Source organism: Herpailurus yagouaroundi, unplaced genomic scaffold, assembly GCF_014898765.1.
Source record: "Herpailurus yagouaroundi ecotype Mexico unplaced genomic scaffold, PumYag 139, whole genome shotgun sequence".
In the NCBI taxonomy this organism is placed as follows: domain Eukaryota; kingdom Metazoa; phylum Chordata; class Mammalia; order Carnivora; family Felidae; genus Herpailurus; species Herpailurus yagouaroundi.
This window is the reverse complement of record NW_024412394.1, coordinates 75,843,363-75,867,301: the sequence shown is the minus strand read 5'-3', so window position 1 is coordinate 75,867,301 and position 23,939 is coordinate 75,843,363. Positions and strand designations below refer to the sequence as shown.

Below are 23,939 nucleotides of genomic sequence, written 5' to 3'. Positions count from 1 at the left end.
TTATGCTTTTGATTTTCATTTTCCTAATGGTTAGTGATGTTGATGTTGACACATTTTCATGTACCTGTAGGCCATTTTTATATCTTTTTTTGGAAGAATACCTATTCAGGTCCTCAGCCCATTTAAAAAATCTGATTTGTTGTTATTGCTGTTGCTGTTGAGTTTTATGAGTTTCTTATATATTTTGGATATTAACTCCCTATCAGATACATAGTTTGGAAATACTTTTTCCCCGTTCTATATGTTGCCTTTTCATTTTGTTGATAGTTTCCTTTGCTGCATAGAAGCTTTTTAGTTTAATGTAGTCCCACTTGTTTATTTTTGCTTATGTTGCCTTTGCTTTTGGTGTCCAATCCCCCCCAAAAAAGCATTGTCAAGATTGATGTCAGGGAGTTTACCCTCCGTTTTCTTCTAGGAGTTTCATGGTTTTGGGTCTTGTGTTCAAGTTTTTAACCCATTTTGAGTTGATCTTTCTATATGGTATGAAGATAGGGGCTCAGTTTTATTCTTTGGCATGTGGCTGCCCAGTTTTCTCAGCATCAGGTATTGAAAGAGATCATCATTTTCCCATTGTATATTCTTGGCTCCTATGTAGTAAATTAATATACCCTATATGTGTGGGCTTGTGTCTGGGCCTTTTTTTTTTTTATGTTTATTTATTTATTTTTGAGAGAGAGAGAGTGAGCGAGCAGGGGAGGGGCAGAGAGGGAGGGAGAGAGAGAATCCAAAGCAGGCTCCATAGTCTCAGCACAGAGCCCGAAGCGGGGCTCGAACTCAAGAACTGTGAGATGATGACCTGAGCCGAAACCAGAAGTTGGACACTTAACTGACTGAGCCATCCAGGTGCCCCTAATTCTGGGCCCTTTATTTTGTTCCATTGATTTGTGTGTTTGTTTTTATGCCTGGCATTTTAGAAACAATATTTTTTCATATTTATTCAATTATCACAAAAACCCTGTAAGAGAGGTACTCTAATTTGTTTTCTCTTTTTACATGTGAAGAAACAGAAGTACAGTTTAGGTAAGTGACTTACTCAAGGTCTCACTGCTAATAAGAGGTGGAATAGAGCTTGAGTCCAGGCAGCCTGGTTTCACAGTCCATTCTTTACCACTAAGCTGCACTGTTATTTCTGTAATAAAAGAAAAAAATTAGGACTATTAGAGTCAGTTACCCTAGAGACAAACAGTACTCAGATGGACTGGAGGATGGCAATGAAGAACATAAATATTGTTATTTTAAGTGTCCTTCATTTTAGCTAGATATTCTCCAGTGTAGTTTGAGGTTTTTTTCTCAGTGTGTATGTGTGGTTACTATTAATGTGAATGCTTTTTTATGTTTTAATGTTCTTTTTAATTTGTTGTGACTTGTGTTTTTTGGCCCTAGGAGGTTGTTTTCTCATATTTATTAGGTATTTTAGCCATCATCCCCTCAAACCACTTATAATTATTATTTTTTTTAGCTGTTTCAGAAAATATTTACTGATCTTTAGGAACTTAAATGCAAACTAGCTCAAGGGATAGTTAAAAATCTGGATTTTAAAATAGACAACAAGCCCCCCCACCCCTATTTAATCTTTTTTCTAAAAGGAAGAATATTTTTTAGATCTAATTATAATGTTTCCAGAATTTTAATTTTATACCATGAACATTTATTTGGTACCTAGTAGTAATAATGACTTAAGTTTATTGAGACCCTGCCTGGCCCTAGAGCTCTGTGTTAGAGACTAAAAAAAAAAAAAAAGGTGTCTTTCACTGTTCTTAGTTTGCTGAGGGAGAAGAAAGTCCTACACAAATGGGTTAATATAATTTAGTAAATCCCGTTCTGGAATTTTGAGTGATATATTGGGAGAGCACAAAGTAGTAGTTATTGAATGCCACTGAATACCTCTTGGAGGAATCAGAAGACAGAACAAGATTCTGAACTGGGACTTTTAAAGAAGGTAGAGAAGGAAAAGAGCATGGAGTTGTTAAAGAACCTCGACTGTCTGGAGGCAGTGATTAAGTGTTGTGTGGTTAGAGAGTGTTTGTAGGGCAGCTGGCATAAGGGAGGTAGGGGTTGCAAAGGATTAGAAAATGGGGCTGTAATTGGTGAAGAAATTTGCCAAACTTAAGTAGTTTGCAGGAAGGAACCTACAGATGTATATAAGCAAGAGAATGACAAATGTACTTCATTCTCAGAAGAGAGCTCTGGTAGTAGGGTCGAGATAGCTTGGGTGGAATTACTTGCAGCAGTCCAGCCAAAATATATGATCTGTGACGGTGGACATCTAATTCAGTTTAGTATTTTCAAAATGGACTGAACAGTTTTAGAAACTGATTACTCTTAAGTGTTTAAGGAATAGCTTTTTTGTTGTGTTCTCTGGATTTATTCCTTTTTAACTTAGTTGTATGTTGATTTCTACTGATAGTATTGGGGCAGTTGAAGGCCACTTTGTGTAAAAGTACTTTGTACTTGTTAACATTTCAGAGGTGTTAAAAGGTGAGACATGTGCATCTTATGTCATACAAGGGTAAGTGTGCTTTGATATTTTCTGTTTTGTTTTATTTTATGTAAAATGGTTGGTCTCAATCCACTGATAACCTGCATTTTGAGAAACACTGCAGTTTGTGTTCATGATTTGTATTCAGCTTTTTATGTAAAAATAAATATGCTTTGTCAGTGGTGTTATTTTTATTTTCTTCTGACTTAGAGTTGTCATTAAAAAAATTAAGTAAGAGGCACCTGGGTGGCTCAGTTGGTTGAGTTTCTGACTCTTACTTTTGACTCAGCTTATGTTCCCAAGGTCGTGGGATCAAGCCCTGCATTTGGCTCTGTGCTGAGCGTTGGAGTCTGCTTTCGATTCCTGCCCCCCCACCCCCGTCTCCCTCTGCCCCTCTCCGCCACTCACACACTTTCTCTCTCTAAATTAAAAAAAAATTCAGTAAGATTGGTCGTTATTCTAAATGCAGAAAATTATAGGTATATCAACATATTGTGGAAGACTTGATACTGTATGCATTTTTGCTTCCAATTAAAAGAGTGCTTCAGAGAGAAAATGTATCCATAGGTTACCTCTTCATTTGATGCTAACCTTCTTATATTTCCAGTGTGATAAATATTAATAATTTTAAATAAGTTTTTCCCGGGCATTCAGTATTCTATTTAAAAGAATTGAAATTCATGTTATAAAATTTAAAATACCATTTCCAAAGAGAAGTTCCAGTGTACGAAGGTACTTCTGTCTTTGTTCTGGAGAAAACTGATTTTACAGTCAGTTATTCAATTGCTTTAATATGATAGGACCTAGGTAAGACTTTATTGTCAGAGATCCCTGAGCCTCATTGTAATTTTTTTTTAAAAAGTCCATAGCATGTACCTAGAAATTGAGTAGTTCCCATTTCAGTAGCAGAGTTTTACAACTATAGTGTAAGATAGTTTTCCTTATTATATCCCCTGGTAAGCATATTTCCCTTCTAGTGCTTAACTACTTTGTGCTTCTGGATTGACTTGAATAGAGACAAGACATGGCATTCTCCTCAGAATGAATGAATTCAATCTAAATTAAAGATTAGAATGTTGTTTTATTCATGACATTTGTTAATTATTTTCAGTGTTCTAGGCATATAATATAATTTTTTTTTTTAAAAAGAAGTACAGTTGAACCTTGAACAATGCAGGAGTTAGGGGCACCAGTCCCCTGTGCAGTTGAAAATCTGTGTAAATCTTTTGACTCTCGAAAACTTAACTACAATAGCTTGCTGTTGACTGGGAAGCTTTACTGATAACATAAACAGCTGATTAACACATATTTTATATGTTATATGTATTATATACTGTATTTTTACAATAAAGTAAGGTAAAGAAAGCATTATTAAAATCATGAGAAAATACATTTGCAGTACTACACTATGTTTGTCAGTACCATAAGTTTATGTCATCTGTGTATAAGATGAATTGTCAGTATCTATATCAATATTGACTTAAATGGTACAAGTCTGTGTAGATGTTGTATGTGTTAACTAACACTAGACACCAAAAATGAAAAGATAACCTGAAAAACACATTCATATATTACAGGTATACACAACAAGTCATGCATTGAAAGTGAAGAAGCAGTAATATGATTGTCCCACAGTAGCCTAGCCTATACACTAATGAATGAGTCATTGTAGCATTTTAATGGCATACAGAATTATAGTCATATTCATAATATATTATTGGAAACTGTTAGATTTTTAAAAAACACTTACGTGTGGTAGGCTGATATGCAGTTTTTTTCAATGACGAGAGACAGGGGCATACTATATGGTAATGTAATTCTTTGAAAGCAAAGTTATAAAACAGTAAGAAAACCAACACATTATTAATTTTGTATTAAATATTACTCATTTTATGCCTATGTGAAGATAGGCTATCCACTACCATACAGGTTTTGCACAGGATATTGTACATGGTGAATACTTAGGTGGTGATGATGATGATGGCATAAAAACATCTCACACAGTTCTTGCCTTACAGTTACTGGATTTTCATGCAAAGACATACATACAACAGGTAAATTTTTTAACTGTATGGCATGATGATTATTTCTATTCATTAAGTGGAAGTGGATCATCATAAAGGTCTTCATCTGTGTTGTGTTTCATGTTGAATGGGGAGGAGGAGGAAAAAAAGGAGGGTCTTGCTTTCTCAGGAGTAGTAGAGATGGAGGAGGTGAAAGGGAAGACAGTAGAGGCAAGCAAACTTGGTATAACTTTACATAAATACATCATAATTTTGGTCTGACTTTTTCGCTTTCTCAAAAATGTTTCTATACAGTGCAAGTGACTTTTCTACCATTTGCCTTAGTTTTAGTGCTTGTATCATGGAAAGGCCATGTTGTAAAAGAAGTCAAAGCAGTCTTGAGTAATCAGAACCGTTCTGCCAGATTGTTTAATGTCAGTTTGTTTTCTGACAATGCTTCTATGTCGTCTTTTTCGTTGTCTGGCATTGGTTTAGAAGCACTCATCTCTATCAAACCATCTTCTGTTAATTTCTCTGTTGTGGTATCTATTTGCTTTTGAATTTCCTCAAGACCCGTATCTTGAAAGCCTTAATTTCCCACCTATTTTGCCATATCCACATCTGTTTCGCGATTCCTTTGACTGGCTCTGTCGTTAATCCTGTGAAGTTATGTGTAACATCTTGACACTTTTTTTTCCAGCAGGAATTTATTGTTTCAGGGTCGATGGCTTTCACAGCTTTTTCTGTAACGATGTTGGTATCTTAAATGGTGTAATCCTTCCAGACTTTTATGATATCCTCTCTTTTGGGGTTCTCTTCCATAATGTTTTCAGTGCTTTCCATAGGGAACCATGCAAAATGAATCTTAAAGGTCCTTATGACCTCTTGATCTAGAGGCTGAATTAGAGACCTTGTATTAGGGACAGGTAAGCCACTTTGATATCTTTGGTGTTCAACTCATAAGGTTCTAGGTGGTCAGGGGCATTGTCCAATACCAAAAGGGCTTTGAAAAGCAATCCCTTACTGGCAAGGTACTTCCTGACTTCAGGGACAAAGCATCAGTGGAACCAGTCTAGAAAAAGCGTTCTTGTTCAGCCTGTTCTACAACCAAAAGTCTGGCTGCTGATGGTTACCTTTTTCCTTCAAGGCCTGGGGGTTAGCAGCTTTACAGACAAGGACAGTCCTGATCATACACCTGACTGCATTTGCACAAAACAATAGAGTCAGCTTATCCCTTCCTGCATTAAATTTGGTGCTCGTTCCTCTTCCTTACTAATAAATATCCTTTGTGGAAATTTTTTTCCAGAGTAGGATACATTTGTCTGCCGTTCAGGCAGATATCCTTTCTCGTCAGTGATTTTTGTAATGGTGTTTGGGAGCTCCTCTGCTGCCTCTTGGTCTCAGAAGCCGCTTCTCCTGTTACTTGACATTTTTAAAGCCAAACTTCTTTCTCAGATTATCAAACCATCCTGTGCTGGTATTAAATTCTTCAGTTTTATATCCTTCACCTTCCTTTGCCTTAAGTTGTCATGTACTGTAATGAGACTTTGCTTTTTCTCAAATCAATCTAGAGTCTATAGGTAGGCCATTCTTACGGCAGTTTTGCACCCACCTACAAGTTGTATTTTCAAATCAAGAAAAAAAAATTCATAAAGTTTCCCATATTTTTGCTCTCCTGCTGGTGTAGCTGCAGCAACAGCTTCGCAAATTTCCTTTTCTTTCTTTTTTTCTTTCTTTCTTTTTTTTTTTTAACAATGGTCTTGATATTGGATTCATTTATCTAGAAATAGAAAGCAACTATATGTACTCAAACGGTAGTACATATCAAGCATTCACCTTTTTCTTTCTAATGTCCTGACTTTTCTGCTTCTTGGGAGCATTTCTAGCATCACCAGCGATACTTCATATGGGTCCCATGGCGTTGAAAGTTTATGTTATTGCACAAAACATGAACTATGAAAACTATGTGAGATCCATGAGAGATCAGTTTATTGTGCTACACATACTAGAGATGATTACCTTCACGTGGCTTTTTAAATGGATGCTCGCAACACGTGAGTTCACTGCAATAGCAACAAGTGGCTGTAAAATCATTACAGCAGTATACTGTGTACTACAGTTAATTTTATGCAGTTATGATTTATTATTACATCTTTGCATTTATTTACATTTCTCTTTGAATGGCACCATGTATGTTGTGGAAGTGTTTATGTAAGTTTTGATAAATTGTAACTTTTTGTAATAGGATTTTTATATATTTTATGGGAGTAAATGATAAAATAGGACTAGCATCTACATATATTTTATGTGTTCATGACAAACCTAACTTTTTCTTAAGTTTTTTGTTATTTCTAGGCTACTTGGTGTGTCTGCAAGTTTTTTCATACTGTCACAAATCTCCAGGAAGTTTTCTGATATGTTTACTTAAAAAATTCCACATATAAGGGGAGTCGCTCAGTTCAGACCCATTGTTGTTCAAGGAACAACTATAATTTTAAAAATCTAAACCTTTATTTTTTAATTTCTCGGTTAGTAAGATTGGACATTGTTTCATATCTTTATTTGGCATTTACATGTATTCCCAGCCTATTTATGCTATTTGCTGGGTATTTCTGAAAAATATTTCTCCAATAGGTTTGCATATGGGAGAGAAAGTAGTGGACTGGTTACCCTTTTTGATAATGGTTTAGACAGGACTTTGAGTTCATATACAGGGGATATTACCTGAGGAGCCGATTGAAGCAAACATTTTGGTATAGATTATAGGCAGATCAGAGAACAGGCCTGGTTACAGAATACTTTCACTTGGTGCTTTTATAGGTGAGTAATTAATTAAGTGAATTAAAGTAAGTCCCATTCAGAGAGAGGTCTGGAACCTACAGAGTTTTAAGTGGTTGTTCTGGACATCAAAGCTTGTAGAAGTGTCTCTGGTCAATATTTTAAATTTTTAGTTAGTTTAAATGTATATGGTTTTCAAGGCTACTTATTTGTTTTATTTATTTATTTATTTATTTTTTTCAACGTTTATTTATTTTTGGGACAGAGAGAGACAGAGCATGAACGGGGGAGGGGCAGAGAGAGAGGGAGACACAGAATCGGAAACAGGCTCCAGGCTCTGAGCCATCAGCCCAGAGCCCGACGCGGGGCTCGAACTCCCGGACCGCGAGATCGTGACCTGGCTGAAGTCGGACGCTTAACCGACTGCGCCACCCAGGCGCCCCTACTTATTTGTTTTATACATCTATGAGACCAAAACATTTAATTTATAAATTACATGTAAATAGAAATTCAAACTAATATTAACATGACATGTTTTATTAAAACTAAAAATTTAATGTTGGAATTAATATTGGTAGAAACCAGCTTCAGTTCTGGTTTTATTATTAATCTGTTTATGAATTTTGATTATTTAACATTAATATAAAGAATGGCTATCCTGAAGGTGTGGTAAAATGATTTAATTCATTTTATGGACATGTTTATCTTTCTGTGATCCTTATGTTGAAATCTAAAAACTTTATTTTTTCTAAAGACTACTAAAGGGCACTTGGGTGCCAGTTTCAATACTGTGCCAGTTTGTAATTCTGTGAAGATGTCTTGTTTCATATCATGATAAGTGCCCCATGTGTTATTTGCTCTTTACTTAGAAGTAGCTGTACTCGTGAACATGAAACACAAATGTGGGCATTAAAATTACTCAGATCATCTGTAATGTGCTTATTAATTTTTTAAGGATGCATTGAAATGAAAGCCCCAAATTCTTATATAGAACTTGTTAACTTCCACAAGTCTTCAGGCTCCAATTTGAGAATCACTGTGTTAGCCATTCATAAAGATATGTGCTTCTATAGCTTTTATATAAAATTCAAAAGATTCAAAATTGCTCTTTCAGATCATACTAACTTTTGTAAACTAGTAATAAATAGTTCACAGACTGGTACTGGTTCACAGATACACTTTGTGTGGCATTGTAATGGATACTAATTAATGAAGTATGCAGAAAAGTAAAATGAAGGATGAAACCACAAAAGGCAAATAAAAATTAAAAATGGAAAAGATAAGTAAAAATAAAGACTGAGAGAACATTGAAAAGTGATGTTAGCTAAAAAATAAAGATTTAATATAACTCAAGGGAAAATAGAGCAGAGAGCCAAGATGTTATGGTGTTTAACTTTTACCAAAACGTAACTAAAGAAATAAATACGCGATAATTTTAAATGTTAAGTGATAAGTATGTAATAGAAAAAAAAAAGATTTATTTTCCATTAGCATATTGCACTTAAATTATCATGCGGTATGATTCAATTAGGCTTTCCCTGGACCTCCATTCTCAGCTAATGCCTCTGTGTGGAATGATAGATGCCTGCATATCAAATATTCCAGAGCAGAGTGCTGGCATTTATAGACAGATAGATTGATGTGACATTTTATTTTATTTTATTTTTTTATTTTAATTTTAGAGAGACTGTGAGTGGGGTATCGGGGTAGAGGAAGAGAGAGAGAATCCTAAGTAGGTGCCACGCTCAGTACAAAGCCACATGTGAGTCTTGATCCCACCACCCTGGGATTGTGACCTGAGCTGAAATCGAGTCAGATGCTCAATTGACTGAGCCACCCAGGCATCCCGATTTGACATTTTATTTTATTCTTTTTTTTAATGTTTATTTATTTTTGAGAGAGAGAGCATGAGTGGGAGAGGGGCAGAGAGAGGGAGACAGAATTTGAAGCAGGCTCTGTGCTAATTGCACAAAACTCAGAGTGGGGCTCCAGCTAACAAAGTATGAGCAGAAGTAGGATGCTCAACCAACTGAGCCACCCAAACACCCCCTGCTTTGAAAGTTTTAACAAGGCAGCAGTACGTGTTTAATTAAAAGTTTAATACCTGTAAGGGGAAATCAGAGTCCTTCAGCAGAGGAAGCTGCTAAGTCAGCATTGAATTTTTAGGTGTATGATATGTAAGTTTATTTGATGAATCTTAGATATCACTGATCTATTTTAATTATTTGGGACAAAAAATAACCTTTTTTTCCCTTTTTTTTTTTAGTTTATGTGTATTTTTTCTAAGGTCAAAAAAGATCTGTCTACTCATAGACATTGTAAATATGCTAACATTTGCATATTTTCCTTTGTAGGCCCAGATTATTCCTCATCAGCATGGTTACCTGGTAATGAGTCATTGTGGCAGGCCACAGCTGTTCCATCCAACCATCGAAATAATCATATCAGGAGACATAGTATAACTTCTGACAGTGGTGACACCGGCATTGGAACTTCTTGTTCTGACAGCGTGGAAGGTGAGCGGAAATTCTGAGTGTTTAGACATGAGCCTTCAGAATGGTTGTCATTGAGAACATTTAAGGGATGTATTTTGTTGTTCTAAAATAAGAAATTATAAAGTAGTGTTTGAATATTTAATAATGTTCAGTGTTGTTATATATCAAAATTCTTTCTCTGATCATATTAGTTTTTCCCTCATTCACTTTTAAACTATTTATTTTGAGATAATTGTAGATTCACATCCAATTTTAAGAGATAGTGCAGAGATTTTATGCCTTCTTTATTCAGTAGCTCCAACCCCCACCCATGGTAATATCTTGCAAAACTCTACACTATGGTATCACAACCAGGATATTGATAACAGTCAAAATACAGAACATTTCTATCACTGCAGTGTATACTTCGTGTTGCTCATGCTCCCCCATCTCCCTTAACTCTTGGAATCCACTAATCTATTCTCTATTTTTATAACTTTTTCATTTCAAGAATGCTGTATAAGAGGAATCATACAGTATGTAACCCTTTAATTTTTTTTTTTTTTTTTTTTACGATTCATTCAGGTTGTTGTGTATGTCCGTAGTTTATTGCTAAGTAGTGTTTGGCATTGGTGGCATTAGATAGACCACATTTTGCTTCACCATTTACCCACTGAAAGATACTTTTCAGTTTCAACTATTGGGAATAAAGCTGCTATAAGCATTCATGTGCAGGTTTTGGTATAAACATATGTCTTCATTTCTCTGTGGTAAACATTTAGGAATGAAGTTGCTGGTTGTATGGAAGTTGTATGTTTAGTTTTTAAAGAAATTGTCACACTGTTTTTCAGAGTGATTATTTCATTTCCATTTCATGGATCATCGTGAAGGATCTAGTTTTTTCTTCATTCTAGCTAGTATTGGTGGTTTTTTTTTTTAAGTATTTTTCTTTTAATATTTTTTAATGTTTTTTTATATTAAATATCATTTATTGTCAAATTGGTTTCCATACAATACCCAGTGCTCATCCCAACAGGTGCCCTCCTCAATGTCCGTCACTCACTTTCCCCTCTCCCCAACCCCCATCAACCCTCAGTTTGCTCTCAGTATTTAAGAGTCTCTTATGGTTTGCCTGTTTTATTTACTTTTGAGAGAGAGAGAGAGAGAGAGAGAGAGAGCGCGCGTGTGCGCAAATGGGGGAGGGGCAAAGAAAGAGGGAGATACAGAATTTGAAGCAGGCTCCAGACTCTGAGCTGTTAGCACAGAGCTTGACATGGGGCTCGAACCCACGAACCATGAGATCATGACCTGGGCTGAAGTCAGACACAACTGACTGAGCCGCCCAAGTGCCCTGCATTGGGCAAAAAAAATGAACTTCAATCTTAGTTGTACGAAAAGATTAAGTCACCATGTTTCGGTTTTCAACATCTTGTACATTCTAAGACAGGTTTGACCCTTGTCTGGCTCCAAAGAGGTAACCTCTAAACTCTTGGAATATCCTGCTTAATAAGAGTGTCTTTGTTTACCTGGGGACCTTGGTTTTCATTGCATTGTCTTCTCCCAGTGGAATTGTGTCTGCTTAATTCTCCCAGCAGTGATTTGTAACAGCACATACAGAGTTTTGCTAACCAGGCAAGTTCCACCCAAGCCTTGGTGTCCAGGATTTTTATTATGGTTTGGTTATGTTGGCATGGTTGACTCCATGTGTGGATTATCTTACTCTGTAGTCCTTGAGAGGTCAAGCTGGTATCACATGATTCAAGCCTTCCACCATAAATCTCATTATTAGCATAGACCATATGAAGCAACCCAAGGTCCCCAGGTAAACAAAGACACTCTTATTAAGCAGGATATTCTAAGGGTTTATAAGTTACCTCTTTGGAGCCAGATACGGGTCAAACCTGTCTTAGAATGTATAAGATGTTGAAAACCGAAACATGGTGACTTAATCTTTTCGTACAACTAAGATTGAAGTTCATGTTCTCTGCCCAGTAAGTCTTGAAATTGGGTAGAATAATTATTCCCATTTTATTATTTTTCAAAACAGTTTTTGCTATCTTCATTCCTTTGCTTTTCTATATGTTTTAATAATTTTGTCTATATGTACCAAAAATTTTGCTGAGAATTTTATAGGAATTGTGTTATCTATATATCACCTTGGGCAGAATTGACATATTTACTCTCTTCAGTTTTCTAGTCCATTAACGTGGTATAGTTCTCCATTTATTTAGATTTTAACTTTACTCACCAATGTTGTACATGTTTTGTTAGATTTATACCTGAATATTTCTTTTTTTTTTTTGAGTGTCAGTGGCATTGTATTTCCAATTTTGGTGTCCATATGTTGTTATTACAATAGAAGTAAAGTTGATTTTTGTATATTTATTTTGTGACATTGCTGAACTCACTCTTTAGTTCTACGAGGTTTTTTTTTTTTGGTAGATTTCTTGGGATTTACTCTATGCACAATCATGCCATTAGTAAATAGGGATTTTCTTCCTTTCCAATCTATATGCCTTTTATTTCCTTTCCTTCACTTATTGCAGTGACCAGACCATCCAGAACAGTGTTGAAGATGAGTAGTAGGACTAGACGTTCTTGTCTTTTTCCTGATCTTACAGATGAAGTGCTTAGTCTTCCACTGTTAAGTAGCTGTGTAACAACTGTTAGTTGTAGGTTTTTCGTAGATGCCATTTATCAGTTTGAGGAAGTTTCCCTCAAATTGCTGAGATTTTTTTTTTAATGACTGGGTATTAGATTTTGCAAATGCTTTGTCTACATCACTTGATAAATGATATTCTTCTTTAGCTTGTTGATATGGTGGCAAGTTTTATTGCTTGATTTTTCAAATGGTGAGCCAGCTTTCCATCCCTGGAATAAACTTCACTTGGTCATAATGTATAATTCTTTACATATATTGCTGAATTCTATTTGTATTTTGTTAAGGAATTTTTCTGTGTATCCATAGAGATATTTGTCTGTAGTTTTCTTTTTTGAAGGAACTGTCTTATCCTGTTTTGATGTCAGGATAATACTAGCTTTATAAAATGAATTGGAAAGTATTCTCTCCTATTTTCTGGAAGAGAAATGTATGGAATGATATTCTGTAGATGTTTGGTAGCACTCTTCAGTGAAATAATCTGAGCCTAGAGATTTCTTTTTTCATAGTTTTAAAATAATGAATTCAGTTTCCTTAATCGTTATAGGGTTATTCAAATTATCTCTTTGAAATTGAATAAATTATGATAGTACCCGCTCAAACCCAAGGGAAATGGTCTGTTTGTCTTAGTTGTCAAATTTATGTGTATAGAGTTGTTCATAGCTTTTCCTTATTATCTCTTGATGTCTGCAGCCTCTGTAGTGATATCCCTTGTTCCATTTCTGGTATTGTTAATTTGTGTTATCTTTTCTTTTTTCTTTTTTAGTCTTGGTAGCAATTTGTCGGTTTTATTGATCTTTTCAAAGGATCAGTTCTTTCATTAATTCAGTTCAGTGATTTCTGCTATTTATTAATTTATTTCCTTTTGCTTTGGGTTTATTTTACTTCATTTCTAAATTTTTAAGGTGGGAGACTAATCTGGTTAGTGATTTGAAACTTTCCCTCTTTTAGATGTATGCATTTGGTGCTATAATTTTTTCTGAGTACTGTTTTGGCTTTGTCCCACAAATTTTGATATGCTGTGTTCTCATTTAGTTTATTGTATTTTCTTAATTTACCTTGAGACATCCTTTTGACCTTAGTTATTTAGTAGTATGTTGTTTAGTTTCAAAGTGTTTGGTGTTTTCTGCCATCTTTTTCTTATTAATTCAAGTTTGATTGCGTTGTGGTCAGAAACATCTGATTTCAATTCTTTTAAATTTTTTGAGGTTTCTTTTAGGTCTTAGCATATGTTTATTTTGTATATCTTCTGTGGGCACTTGAAAAGAATGTGTATTTTGTTGTTGTTGGGTTAAATGTTCTATAAATATTGATTAGGTCATGTTGGTAGTGGTGTTTTTTTCTATATCTTTGATTTTCTATGAAGCTATTCAGCCAGTTGTTGAGAGAGCAGATTTTTAAAGTCTCAACTATAATTGTGGATTTGTATACTTTGGTTGGTTCTTTAAATTTTTGTTTCATATATTGTAGTTCTGGTGCTTGGTGCATATACATTTAGGATTTTTATGTACTCTTGGTGGATTGGCCCTTTTATCATTATATAGTAATCCTGTCTCTGGTAATTTTTTTGTACTGAAGTCTGCTTTATCTGATATTTATATAGCTGCTGTGGCTTTCCTTTGATTAATGTTTAAATGGTAAATGCTTTCCATTTTTTTACTTTCAACCATCTGTATCATTATAGTTGAAGTTACTTATGACAACATACAGTTGGATCATGAGTTACAATTCACTCTGCTGATCTCGGTCTTTTAATTGGTATATTTAGGCCATTTACATTTAATGGAATTATTGATTTATTGATACTTAAGTTCTCTGTCCTTTTTCTTTTTTCATATTCCTGCTTTCCTATGCATTGCTGGAACATTTTTAGAATTCCACTTGGATTTATCTAAAGTATTTTTTAAAAAACTTTATTAGAATGTGTGTGCATGTGCATGTGCACATGTGAATGGGGAGGGGCAGAGAGAGAGGGAGATTGAGATTCCCAAGCAGGCTCTGCGCTATCAGCATGGAGCCCAGTGTGAAGCTCGAACCCATGAACTATGAGATCATGAGTCAGACAGCTAACTGACTGAACCCCTCAGGTGCCCCTTTAGTATTTTTAAGTGTCTCTCTTTGTATAGCTCTTCTAGTGATTGCTCTAGGTATATGTGTGTGTGTGTATATATATATATATATATATATATATATATATATGTAATGTAAATAACTTACTTTAACAGTTTGAGTGGAGTATAGAATCCTTTTACCATCCCCCACTTATAATAGAATTGTTTCAAATATTATCTCTTTATATATTAATAACTATATTAGTGTCATAATATTTACTTCAACCATCAAACATAAGTTAGGAAACTCAAGAGCAAACAGACAGCCTATATTTGCTTTCTATGTTATTTTTTCCTTTATATTTTAAGGTTCTTTTTATTGTTTCCTTTTGGTTTAGCCATTTTTTAGGATACAAATTACCTGAATTTCTTTTCAACTGAGAATGTCTTGATTTTCCCTTGATTCCTGAAGGATAATTTCATTGGGTATTCAATTCTAGTTTGACTTTTTTTTTTTTTTAGTACTTGAAAAGTATTGTGCCATTTCTTTCTGGCCTCCATGGTCTGATGGTAGATCTCTTGTCATTTTCCTCTGGCTACTCTAAAAATTATTTTCTTTGTCTTCAGACTTTAGAAATTAAGTATCACATGTCTTTGGGTGGATTTCTTTGGGTTTTTCCTATTTGGGATTTGTACAGCCTCTTGAATCTGAACTTCCTGCCAAACCTGGGAAGTGTCCAACCATTATTTTCTTTGATTACTTGAGTCTTTCCCTATTTCCTTCCAGGACTCTGATGGAACAAATAATAAATCTTTTGTTATTGTCCTACAGGCTTCTGATACTCTGTTCCTTTTTTTCCTCCCTCTCCAATTTTTTATTTGTTATTTAGACTGGGTACTTTTTATTTTGTCTTCCAGTTCACTGGCTTTTTGGGGAGGGGGTCCACTCCATTCTAATGGTGAGCCCATCTGCTGAGCTTATTTTTGTTACTGTACTTTTCAGCTCTAAAATATTTATTTATTTATTTATTTATTTATTTATTTATTTATTTTTATGTGTTTTATTTCTTAGCTGATGCTTTGTTGTCATTTGTTTCAGGCATGCCTGTATTGTTCGTCAAAGCAATTTTATAATGATTTCTTTAAAATCCTTACCAGAGAGTTCTTAACAATTCTGTTATCTTGGTGTTGACATCTATTTATTTATTTTTGCATTTATTTTGGGAATTTATTCTTTGTATGGCAAATGATTGTCAACTGAAATTTGGAGTATTTTGTACAGTTATGAGATTCTAGATTTATTTACTACATGACAAATATTGTTACATTCATACTTTTATCACATGTCTTATAATTATAAACACATAAGTATATGTAATATAAAATTATTTTAAATGTTTATTAGTATGTTTAAACCTTTCCTATTAGCTGATTTTGTAAGATACTGCTCTGGCATGTGAAATGAGGAGGGGTACTACTTCCTTACTGCCAAATGGAGCTAGAAGTCTAGGTTCCCCACTTGGCCTCTGTTGATACCTGACGAGTTTGGAGGGGAGTGCCTTGTTACTGCTAGATGGGGGTAGAAGTCCAGGTTTTCAGGTCATCATTACTGACACCATTTGTGTGTGACCTCTGTATTGCTGGGAGATAGTGAATGTCGAGCCTCTCTGTTAGGCAGGCCCCTCTGATATAACATAAGAATATATATGTGCATAGTGGTTATCCATACTGCCAGACAGGGATGAAAATCATGTCTCCCTACTTGGCCTTCTTTGGAATTACCCTGGTGAGGCTATTTTAGAGAACTTTGTTATAGCATGGCAAGATTGGAAGTCCAGGCTCTCCACTTACTTTTGTTGGTGTGAGTGGAAGTAGGGCTGCAGTTTTTTGTATGGTGTTTGGCTGGAGAAGAGTGTTTACTGTCTGGAAAATTTCTGTCATTTTAGGCTTCCTCTTCCCTGGTCCATTGGCTAGGGAGAACAGGCTTTTCTGGGACTTTTTTGGGCCATGCCCATGGTTCTTTCGGGTGGCTGTTTGTTTGTTTGTTTTCAGCTTCAAAGCTGGGTGGCAAAAAGAAAACTCAAGGAATTCACTGTCTCGTTCTTTGGGTCCTGAGTTTCTTAGCTGGTCTGCCATATTTTCTCCAACTTTTAGTCTTATGTTTGTTTTACATTATATTATATTACATTACATTATATGTAAAACTACTGCGTTTAGTAGTAAATATAGGGAAGAGTGTGTGCTTTCCATTATCTCACCAGTGTTTTCCCACAGATGTTAATAAAAATCTTAACTATTAACTGTTTGCCATAACTTTGCTAGTAGTTGCATTGAATATTGATTTCATTATGGTCTTGCATCTGTTGTTAGTTGACTATTTAAAACATACAACTCAAGGAAAGGAAGGAAATATATACAAGGTGGTGAAGGGGCAGATAAATAGGAGTGTGAATTGTAAAAAATAATAATTGTAAGACAAGTATTCTTTTGTTAAATTGAAACATTATATAATTTAAGTATATGGCACCTCTATTTCTTTAACTTTCTTTTTTATGTTCCCTAAATATAAGATTTTATATCCTGTTTTCACAGCCTTATTTAGTTTATAAATGGATACTCTTAGAACTGTTGATTTTATTGTAAGTCTGTTTAGGTTTTATTCATATTTTTGTCTCTTGAAGTGAAATTGACAGGGTATATTGGCAGTTGTCTAGTGGAGTTTTTTTACTTGATTGATCTGAAATAACATTTTAGTATAGTATTCTACATGTACTACTACTGACATTTATTTTAGAGTCCTTCAGTGGGAAGCTGGTGATATTCCTGAAGTATTAAAGAAAATGTCCCATTATAGAGACTTTTTTCAAGCTTTCAGCATATTAATGGTCTGTTATCTTAAGCCGTAAATGATAAGTAGGATTATTTTCTTTTGGTAGTAGTCATAGTGTTAGAATTGGATGGGTCTTTAGAGAAAATATAATTAATTAGACCATATAGAGTAAATTAATTCCCAAAAGATTTAATGACTGCTCTTACTAATATGGTAGTTAAGAGCTTACGCTGTGTTTAAACCTGTTGTCATGTAATTATCTTTGCAACCTTGAATAATTTCTCATTTCAGCCTTATATTTTTCATCTCTCATTTGGAGATAACTTGTTTTTATGTATTATGAAGATTTAACAACATGACTTTTAAATTGCTTAGTGCAGTTCTTTGCATTACCATCATTGATTTTAAAACGATTTGTGTTCTCCTTCCTTGATCTCTTTTTTGTGTCTCTTTCCTCAGATTTCTCTGTCTTAGGAAGTTTACCAGCTGGCTTATCTAAAACAGTGTTGCTTCTACTGCCACCCTCACAGTTTTGTACCCACACCCTTGCTTTATTTTGGGTTTGTTTATTCTGTCATAGAATAGGAACTGGTATTTACTGGATGCTCAATTTTGTTCAACAAAACAGTGCATATATAGATTTTCGGTTAAGGTTCCTGTTTTTAGCCTGCTTTTGTACCTGATATTTCTGAGGTTACACCCTCTTTGATGTTCTCCTAAATGAACTCCCTGTGCTACATTTCCAGACTTGTATTTTATGCCACGTATTCTGTTCTGCTTCAATAATTAGCCCTTTATTTTCCACCTTCTGGGATTTTCTTGCAATTTTTTTCTCTGATGGTCCTGTAATTTTCATTGCCATGAGTTTCTACTGTCATTTTGTTGAGCCTTGAAAGGGAGAGAATATAACTTTGTGTGCTCAGACAGTAATCTTGAACCAGAAAATCTGTGAGACAGATATAAATGAAAAACAAAGAGAGGGGCACCTGGATAGCTCAGTCAGTTAAATGTCTGACTCTTGGTTTAGTCATGATCGTGCAGTCTTGAATTGAAGCCTTTCCCCACATCGGGCTCTGGGCTGCTGGTGTAGAGCCTGCTTGGGGTTCTCTCTCTCCTTTTCTCTCTGGCTCTCCCCCACTCTGTCTCTCAAAATAAATAAATAAACTTAAAAAAAAAACAGAAAAAGAACTAAAAAAGGTTATACAACTTTTCCTTAGTGTCAGCTATTCTGTGTATTTCTTCTACTTCGCCATTTTTTTAAAAAAAGTAATAAACGCACATTTAAAAAAGCATAAAGGTGAACATAATTTTAAAAGCAAATTTGTATTTCAAATATCATTAAATTTGTGGTCTTTGAAAAATTTGAACCTATATATTATTAAATAGAATAAAAAGTGAAATCTCCCTTTATTTTCCCTTCTTTAATTCTTGCTTTCTTTTCAAAGGTAACACATACTATCAGTGTGTTCCATATTCTTCCAGATCTTTTGTGTACATTTATTCACCTACACACAAGTTTTAAAATAAAACTAAAACTGGATCATTCCATATATGTTTGTGATTTGCTTTCCATTTTTTTTGTCTTATTTATATTGGATTTCTTTAAAAAATTAATTTTCATTGTAAATGAATCACATGACCTAGTCCACATCACCTCCTAGAATTGCCTTTTCTCCAAGGACATTCAAACATTCAAATGTTGAGGTAAGATTGGGACTGGGTTTGACCTCCTGGGCATTTAAGAGTAAAATAGACTTCTTTGGGTGGGGGATGGGGGATATTTTTTGATGTATTAGAAGCAACACACAGAATGAATAAGTCTTACCAGTTTACAACAGATGAGCCAAATCACAAGTTGGAATAAAATAAAAGGCTAGAATATCTGTTATATATATATTTCTCTAGCAAACGTATCAACTTAAGTATTCAAAAAAGGTTTTTTTAATGTTTATTTATTTTTGAGAGAGAGAGACACAGAGTGTGAGTGGGAGAGGGTCAGAGAGAGAGGGAGACACAGAATCTGAAGCAGACTCCAGGCTCTGAGCTGTCAGCACAGAGCCCGATGCAGGGCTCGAACCCATGAACTGTGAGATCATGATCCGAGCTGGAGTAGGATGCTTAACTGACTGAGCCACCTGGCCGCACGCCCCATCAACTTAAGTACTTCTTAAAAACACATTTATTTGATTTAATGAAAATTCAAAAGTTTTTTTTTTTTTTAACGTTTATTTATATTTTGGGGACAGAGAGAGACAGAGCATGAACGGGGGAGGGGCAGAGAGAGAGGGAGACACAGAATCGGAAACAGGCTCCAGGCTCTGAGCCATCAGCCCAGAGCCCGACGCGGGGCTTGAACTCACGGACCGCGAGATCGTGACCTGGCTGAAGTCGGACGCTTAACCGACTGCGCCACCCAGGCGCCCCAAAATTCAAAAGTTTTGAATGAACACTGATAAAAGATAGTAAATTTAAGAAATGACACACTGGGAATAAATACTTGAAATAAAACTACATGGAAATAATAATTCATGTTATTTAAAGAGCTTCTACAAATAAGGACAATGCCCCCAAATAGGTATTCATTTATAAAATTCAAAATGTTTTATAATTTTAAATATTTTATAGATAAAAAGTAAACAATTCATGGGAAAAGTACAGATGCCCAATAAGCATCAAAAAGATGAACAAAGTCATAGTGAAATAAAAATCTGAATGATGGGATACTGCTTTTCAGGAACAGGGGGAAATTGTCCCTTTCCCCCAAAAATAGACTCTAATATCCAGAGTCTGAGTGTAGCTGGGAAAAGTAGTACTCTCATAACTAATACATATATTCAGCCTTTATAGAGGAAAATTTGGCAGTGATAACTAACAACTTTCTAGCTGTTACTATGTCTTAGGCACTTTACACAATAATTCATTTAATCCTCACAATAACCATCTAATGGAGGAAGTGAGACACAAAGAGGTCAATTACCTGTAAATATCCTAGGTAAAGTATAAATATTCTTGATTTAGCACACAGACAGGTGACCAAAGATCATACATACAAATATAGTCACTGTAGCACTGTTTAGTAAAAGTTTAGAGACAACTTTAAGTATTAATAGGGACATGGTTAAATATTTCACTGTGTATCCAGTTAAAATAATTAGGTAGCTTTATCTGTGCAAACCTAGAAATTCAAGCAGGACTCTACCTTAAGACAACAAGTTGAATACTGTCCTTTAATTTACCTAACTCCTTTCTGAAATCCCTCTGAAACTCGGGGAAAAACAAATAACACTATGGTGACAAGGAGAACAAGACAAAACAAGAGTGAAATTCTGAGAGCTATAATTCAGAACAAGTAAATTTTTCTAGCAGATCCCAAAGAGTTGAATCCTAAACCAGCAACAAAAATTCAGGAGCAAGCTGTATATATATTAGCAAGCTGTAATAATATAGTATATATTATTAAAAGTCCTCAATAAGGTCCAGGAACTTGTAGTACCTGGATGGTTTCTCCACTGTATAGTAACTCTTCCACTTTTTTTTTTTTCAAGTTTATTTCTTTATTTTGAGAGAGAGCATGAGCTTGCATGCAAATGTGGGGGGGGGGGAGGGGCAAAGAGAGAGGGAGAGGGAGAGAATACCAAGCAGCCTCTGTGCTGTCAGTGCAGAGCCTGTGGGCTCCATCCCATGAACCATGAGATCATGACCTGAGCCAAAATCAAGAGTCAAGACACTTAACCAACTGAACCACCCAGGCACCCCTTCTGCTTTCTACTGTATTATGTTATTTGGATGCAGTCTTAGGGGGAGTATTAAACTCCACCTCCTAGAAGAGGAAGTACCTGAATTTAATATTTAGAATTATTCTTTAAAATTTATTTGTCCTTTCTATTCCATTTATTTATTCACTTGTTTGTATCAATGTGGGCTCATGTATTATACCTACTTTTTTTTTTTTAAATTAAGCTTCAGACTTTATTAGAATTTACCAGTTTTTTATTAATGTTCTCCTGCTCCTAGTTCCTATTCAGGATACCATATTACTTTTAGTTGTAATGTCTCCCTTAATCTCCTTTGGTCTGTTACAATTTCTCATGCTTTCCTTTTTTCATAACCTTAAGAGTGTTGAGGAACACTGGTTAGGTATTTTATAGAATGCCCCTCAAATTGGATTTGTTTGATGTTTTCTCATGATTACATTGAGATTATGCTTTTTGGGAAGAAGAGTACAGAGATGAAAGTGTCATATGTCAGGGGGTACATGATATTTATCTGATACCAGTGGTGATGTTAACCTTGATCTCTTGGTTAAAATGTGTTTTCTGGGTTTCTCCACTATAAAACTATTATTTTGCCTTTTCATATTCTATTCTTTGTAAGCAAATCACTAAGTCCAGCCCAAACATAAAGTGGTTGTGGGGTACTGAGTTCTATATCCTGGAGGGGAAAATATGTATATAATTTGGAATTCGTTTTTTTTTTTTTTTTTAAGGTAGGCATCATGTCCAACATGGAGCCCAATGTGGGGCTTAAACTCACGACACTGAGATCAAGACTTGAGCTGAGATCAAGAGCTGGGCAGTTAATGGACTGAGCCACCCAGGCGCCCCAAATTGGAATTCTTTTATAAGAAAGATTCATCCTTATCTCCCTCACTTATATCAGTATGGACTATGCATATATATTTTATTTTTTTGGGTTATGATTCAATAATATTTATTTTGTTGCTCAAATTATTACAGCTTTGTTCCATTAGGAACTCTTTCATGTTGGCTCCTGTGATACTTTCTGCCCCACACCCATCCTTTTGTTTTTGAGCATTTCCTAATTTTGGGTACTATAAAGTGTCCCATGCTCGTCTTATATTTTCTCTACCCTCACCCTGGAATCAGTGATTTCTTCAAGGAGCTCTGGTTCTTTTTATTGGAGAATGGTATTTAGAAATCAAGATCTGGGTGCTGGGAATGCTTGTTACTGCTGGGGTGTCATGGCTTCTAGGCTGTCCCAGAGGACAGAGCTAGGCTATGCAGGTATGTCTACCAACTTGTGTATACACACATATCTATAATTGTTTCTGTGTGTATTCATCAGTATTTATATTAAGATAAACATATGTTTCATGCTGATATCTCTTGACTCTAATCCAGTAAAGTAGAGCTTATTTTAGCCTTTTCCTTGCTTGTCTGTATATAACTTCTCTCTCCCAACAGTGAGATACCTCCCACCACCTACCATCCATTTACTTATTGTTCAACCCCTAGTGTACAAGTAAAGCAGGTTCAGAAACATTAACCCGTATTTCCCTGTGTTCATTTTCTGGGGCTTCCATAACCAATTACCACACACTGGGTGGCTTAAAACAATAGAAATACATTTACTTATGGTTTTGGAGACCACAAATCCAAAGTCAAGGGGTCTACAGGGCCATGCTGTCTTCAGAGGCTCTATGAATGAATTGTCCTGCCTTGCCTCTTCTAGCTTCTGGTGGTCACCAGCAATCCTCTTTTACATGGCTTTCTTTGGTTCTCCCCAGTGTCTGCAGATCTCTCTTTCCCCTTATAAGAACACCTGTCACTGGATTTAGGGCCCACCCTAATTCAGCACGACCTCATCTTTTGATTACATTTGCACAGACCTTATTTCCAAATGAGGCCACATTAGCAGGTTCTGGGTGTTTTAATGTATCTTAAGGGTGGACACAATTCATTCCATAACACTCTATTATATGTGGTTAAACAGAAAGGCATAAAATAAATGCTGGAGAGCAATTTGAACTAAGTTTAATTGAAAATAAAACAGAACTGCTTTGAGGGCTTAAAAAAATGTAATTAGCCATTCTCTTCAATGAATTTTAAAAATTAACTTGTTTTTTGAGGAGAGAATGATGTGGGAACGATAATAGATCTGAGGAGTTAAAAGTTGCTGAGTGGATGCCCTGGGATTTTTTTAGTTATTATAAAGCTGTTTGCTTTAAGCAAATTATACTCTTTCTTAACTTGGGTCCTATGTTTTGACTTTTCAAAAATTTACTTGAGATCCAGAAATGAAATAAACTCAATAATCTTTGTTTTCAAATAGTTACTTCACCCTCCATTGAATATTATGGTGTTAACATGGATCCAGGTGGAAATTTTCCTTCCTCAGTTTGGCCAAGGAGAGCTTAAAAATAATCTCCCTCCCTCCCCTCAGACTAGGTTATGAAATATCAAGCCTGTATGCTACCTTTTCATAATGACTGGCTGGAGAACTGAAAATAACCTTACTGAGAATATTACTGGTAATGGTTTCTTTTTCATAATCTCCAGAAACTGTGATCCTGCTGTGTATTATTATGTAATTATTCAACTTTTCTATTGCTATTTAGAAAATGACCTTTTCTTCAGTCTCCTCTCTTCAATTAATTTATTTGTTTTAAATTTTTTTTAACGTTTTATTTATTTACTTATTTATTTTTTTTTTCAACGTTTTTATTTATTTTTGGGACAGAGAGAGACAGAGCATGAACGGGGGAGGGGCAGAGAGAGGGGGAGACACAGAATGGAAGCAGGCTCCAGGCTCTGAGCCATCAGCCCAGAGCCCAACGCGGGGCTCGAACTCATGGACCGCAAGATTGTGACCTGAGCTGAAGTCGGATGCTCACCCGACTGAGCCACCCAGGCCCCCCTAATTTA

The 23,939-nt window shown here is 35.3% G+C and overlaps 1 protein-coding gene across 6 annotated transcripts in view; it reads left to right on the top strand.

Moving 5' to 3' along the window:
- CEP85L (centrosomal protein 85L) overlaps positions 1 to 23,939 on the top strand; it is a 209,297-nt gene that overhangs the window by 54,199 nt on the left and 131,159 nt on the right. For all 6 annotated transcript variants that reach the window (XR_005790009.1, XM_040474488.1, XM_040474490.1 and 3 more), the window contains one exon: positions 9,615 to 9,776. Coding sequence is in view for 2 of the 6 variants with exons in the window: in XM_040474486.1 (XP_040330420.1) it covers positions 9,615 to 9,776 (162 nt within the window). In the remaining 4 variants the exon portion in view is untranslated. The remainder of the gene's footprint in view (positions 1 to 9,614; positions 9,777 to 23,939) is intronic.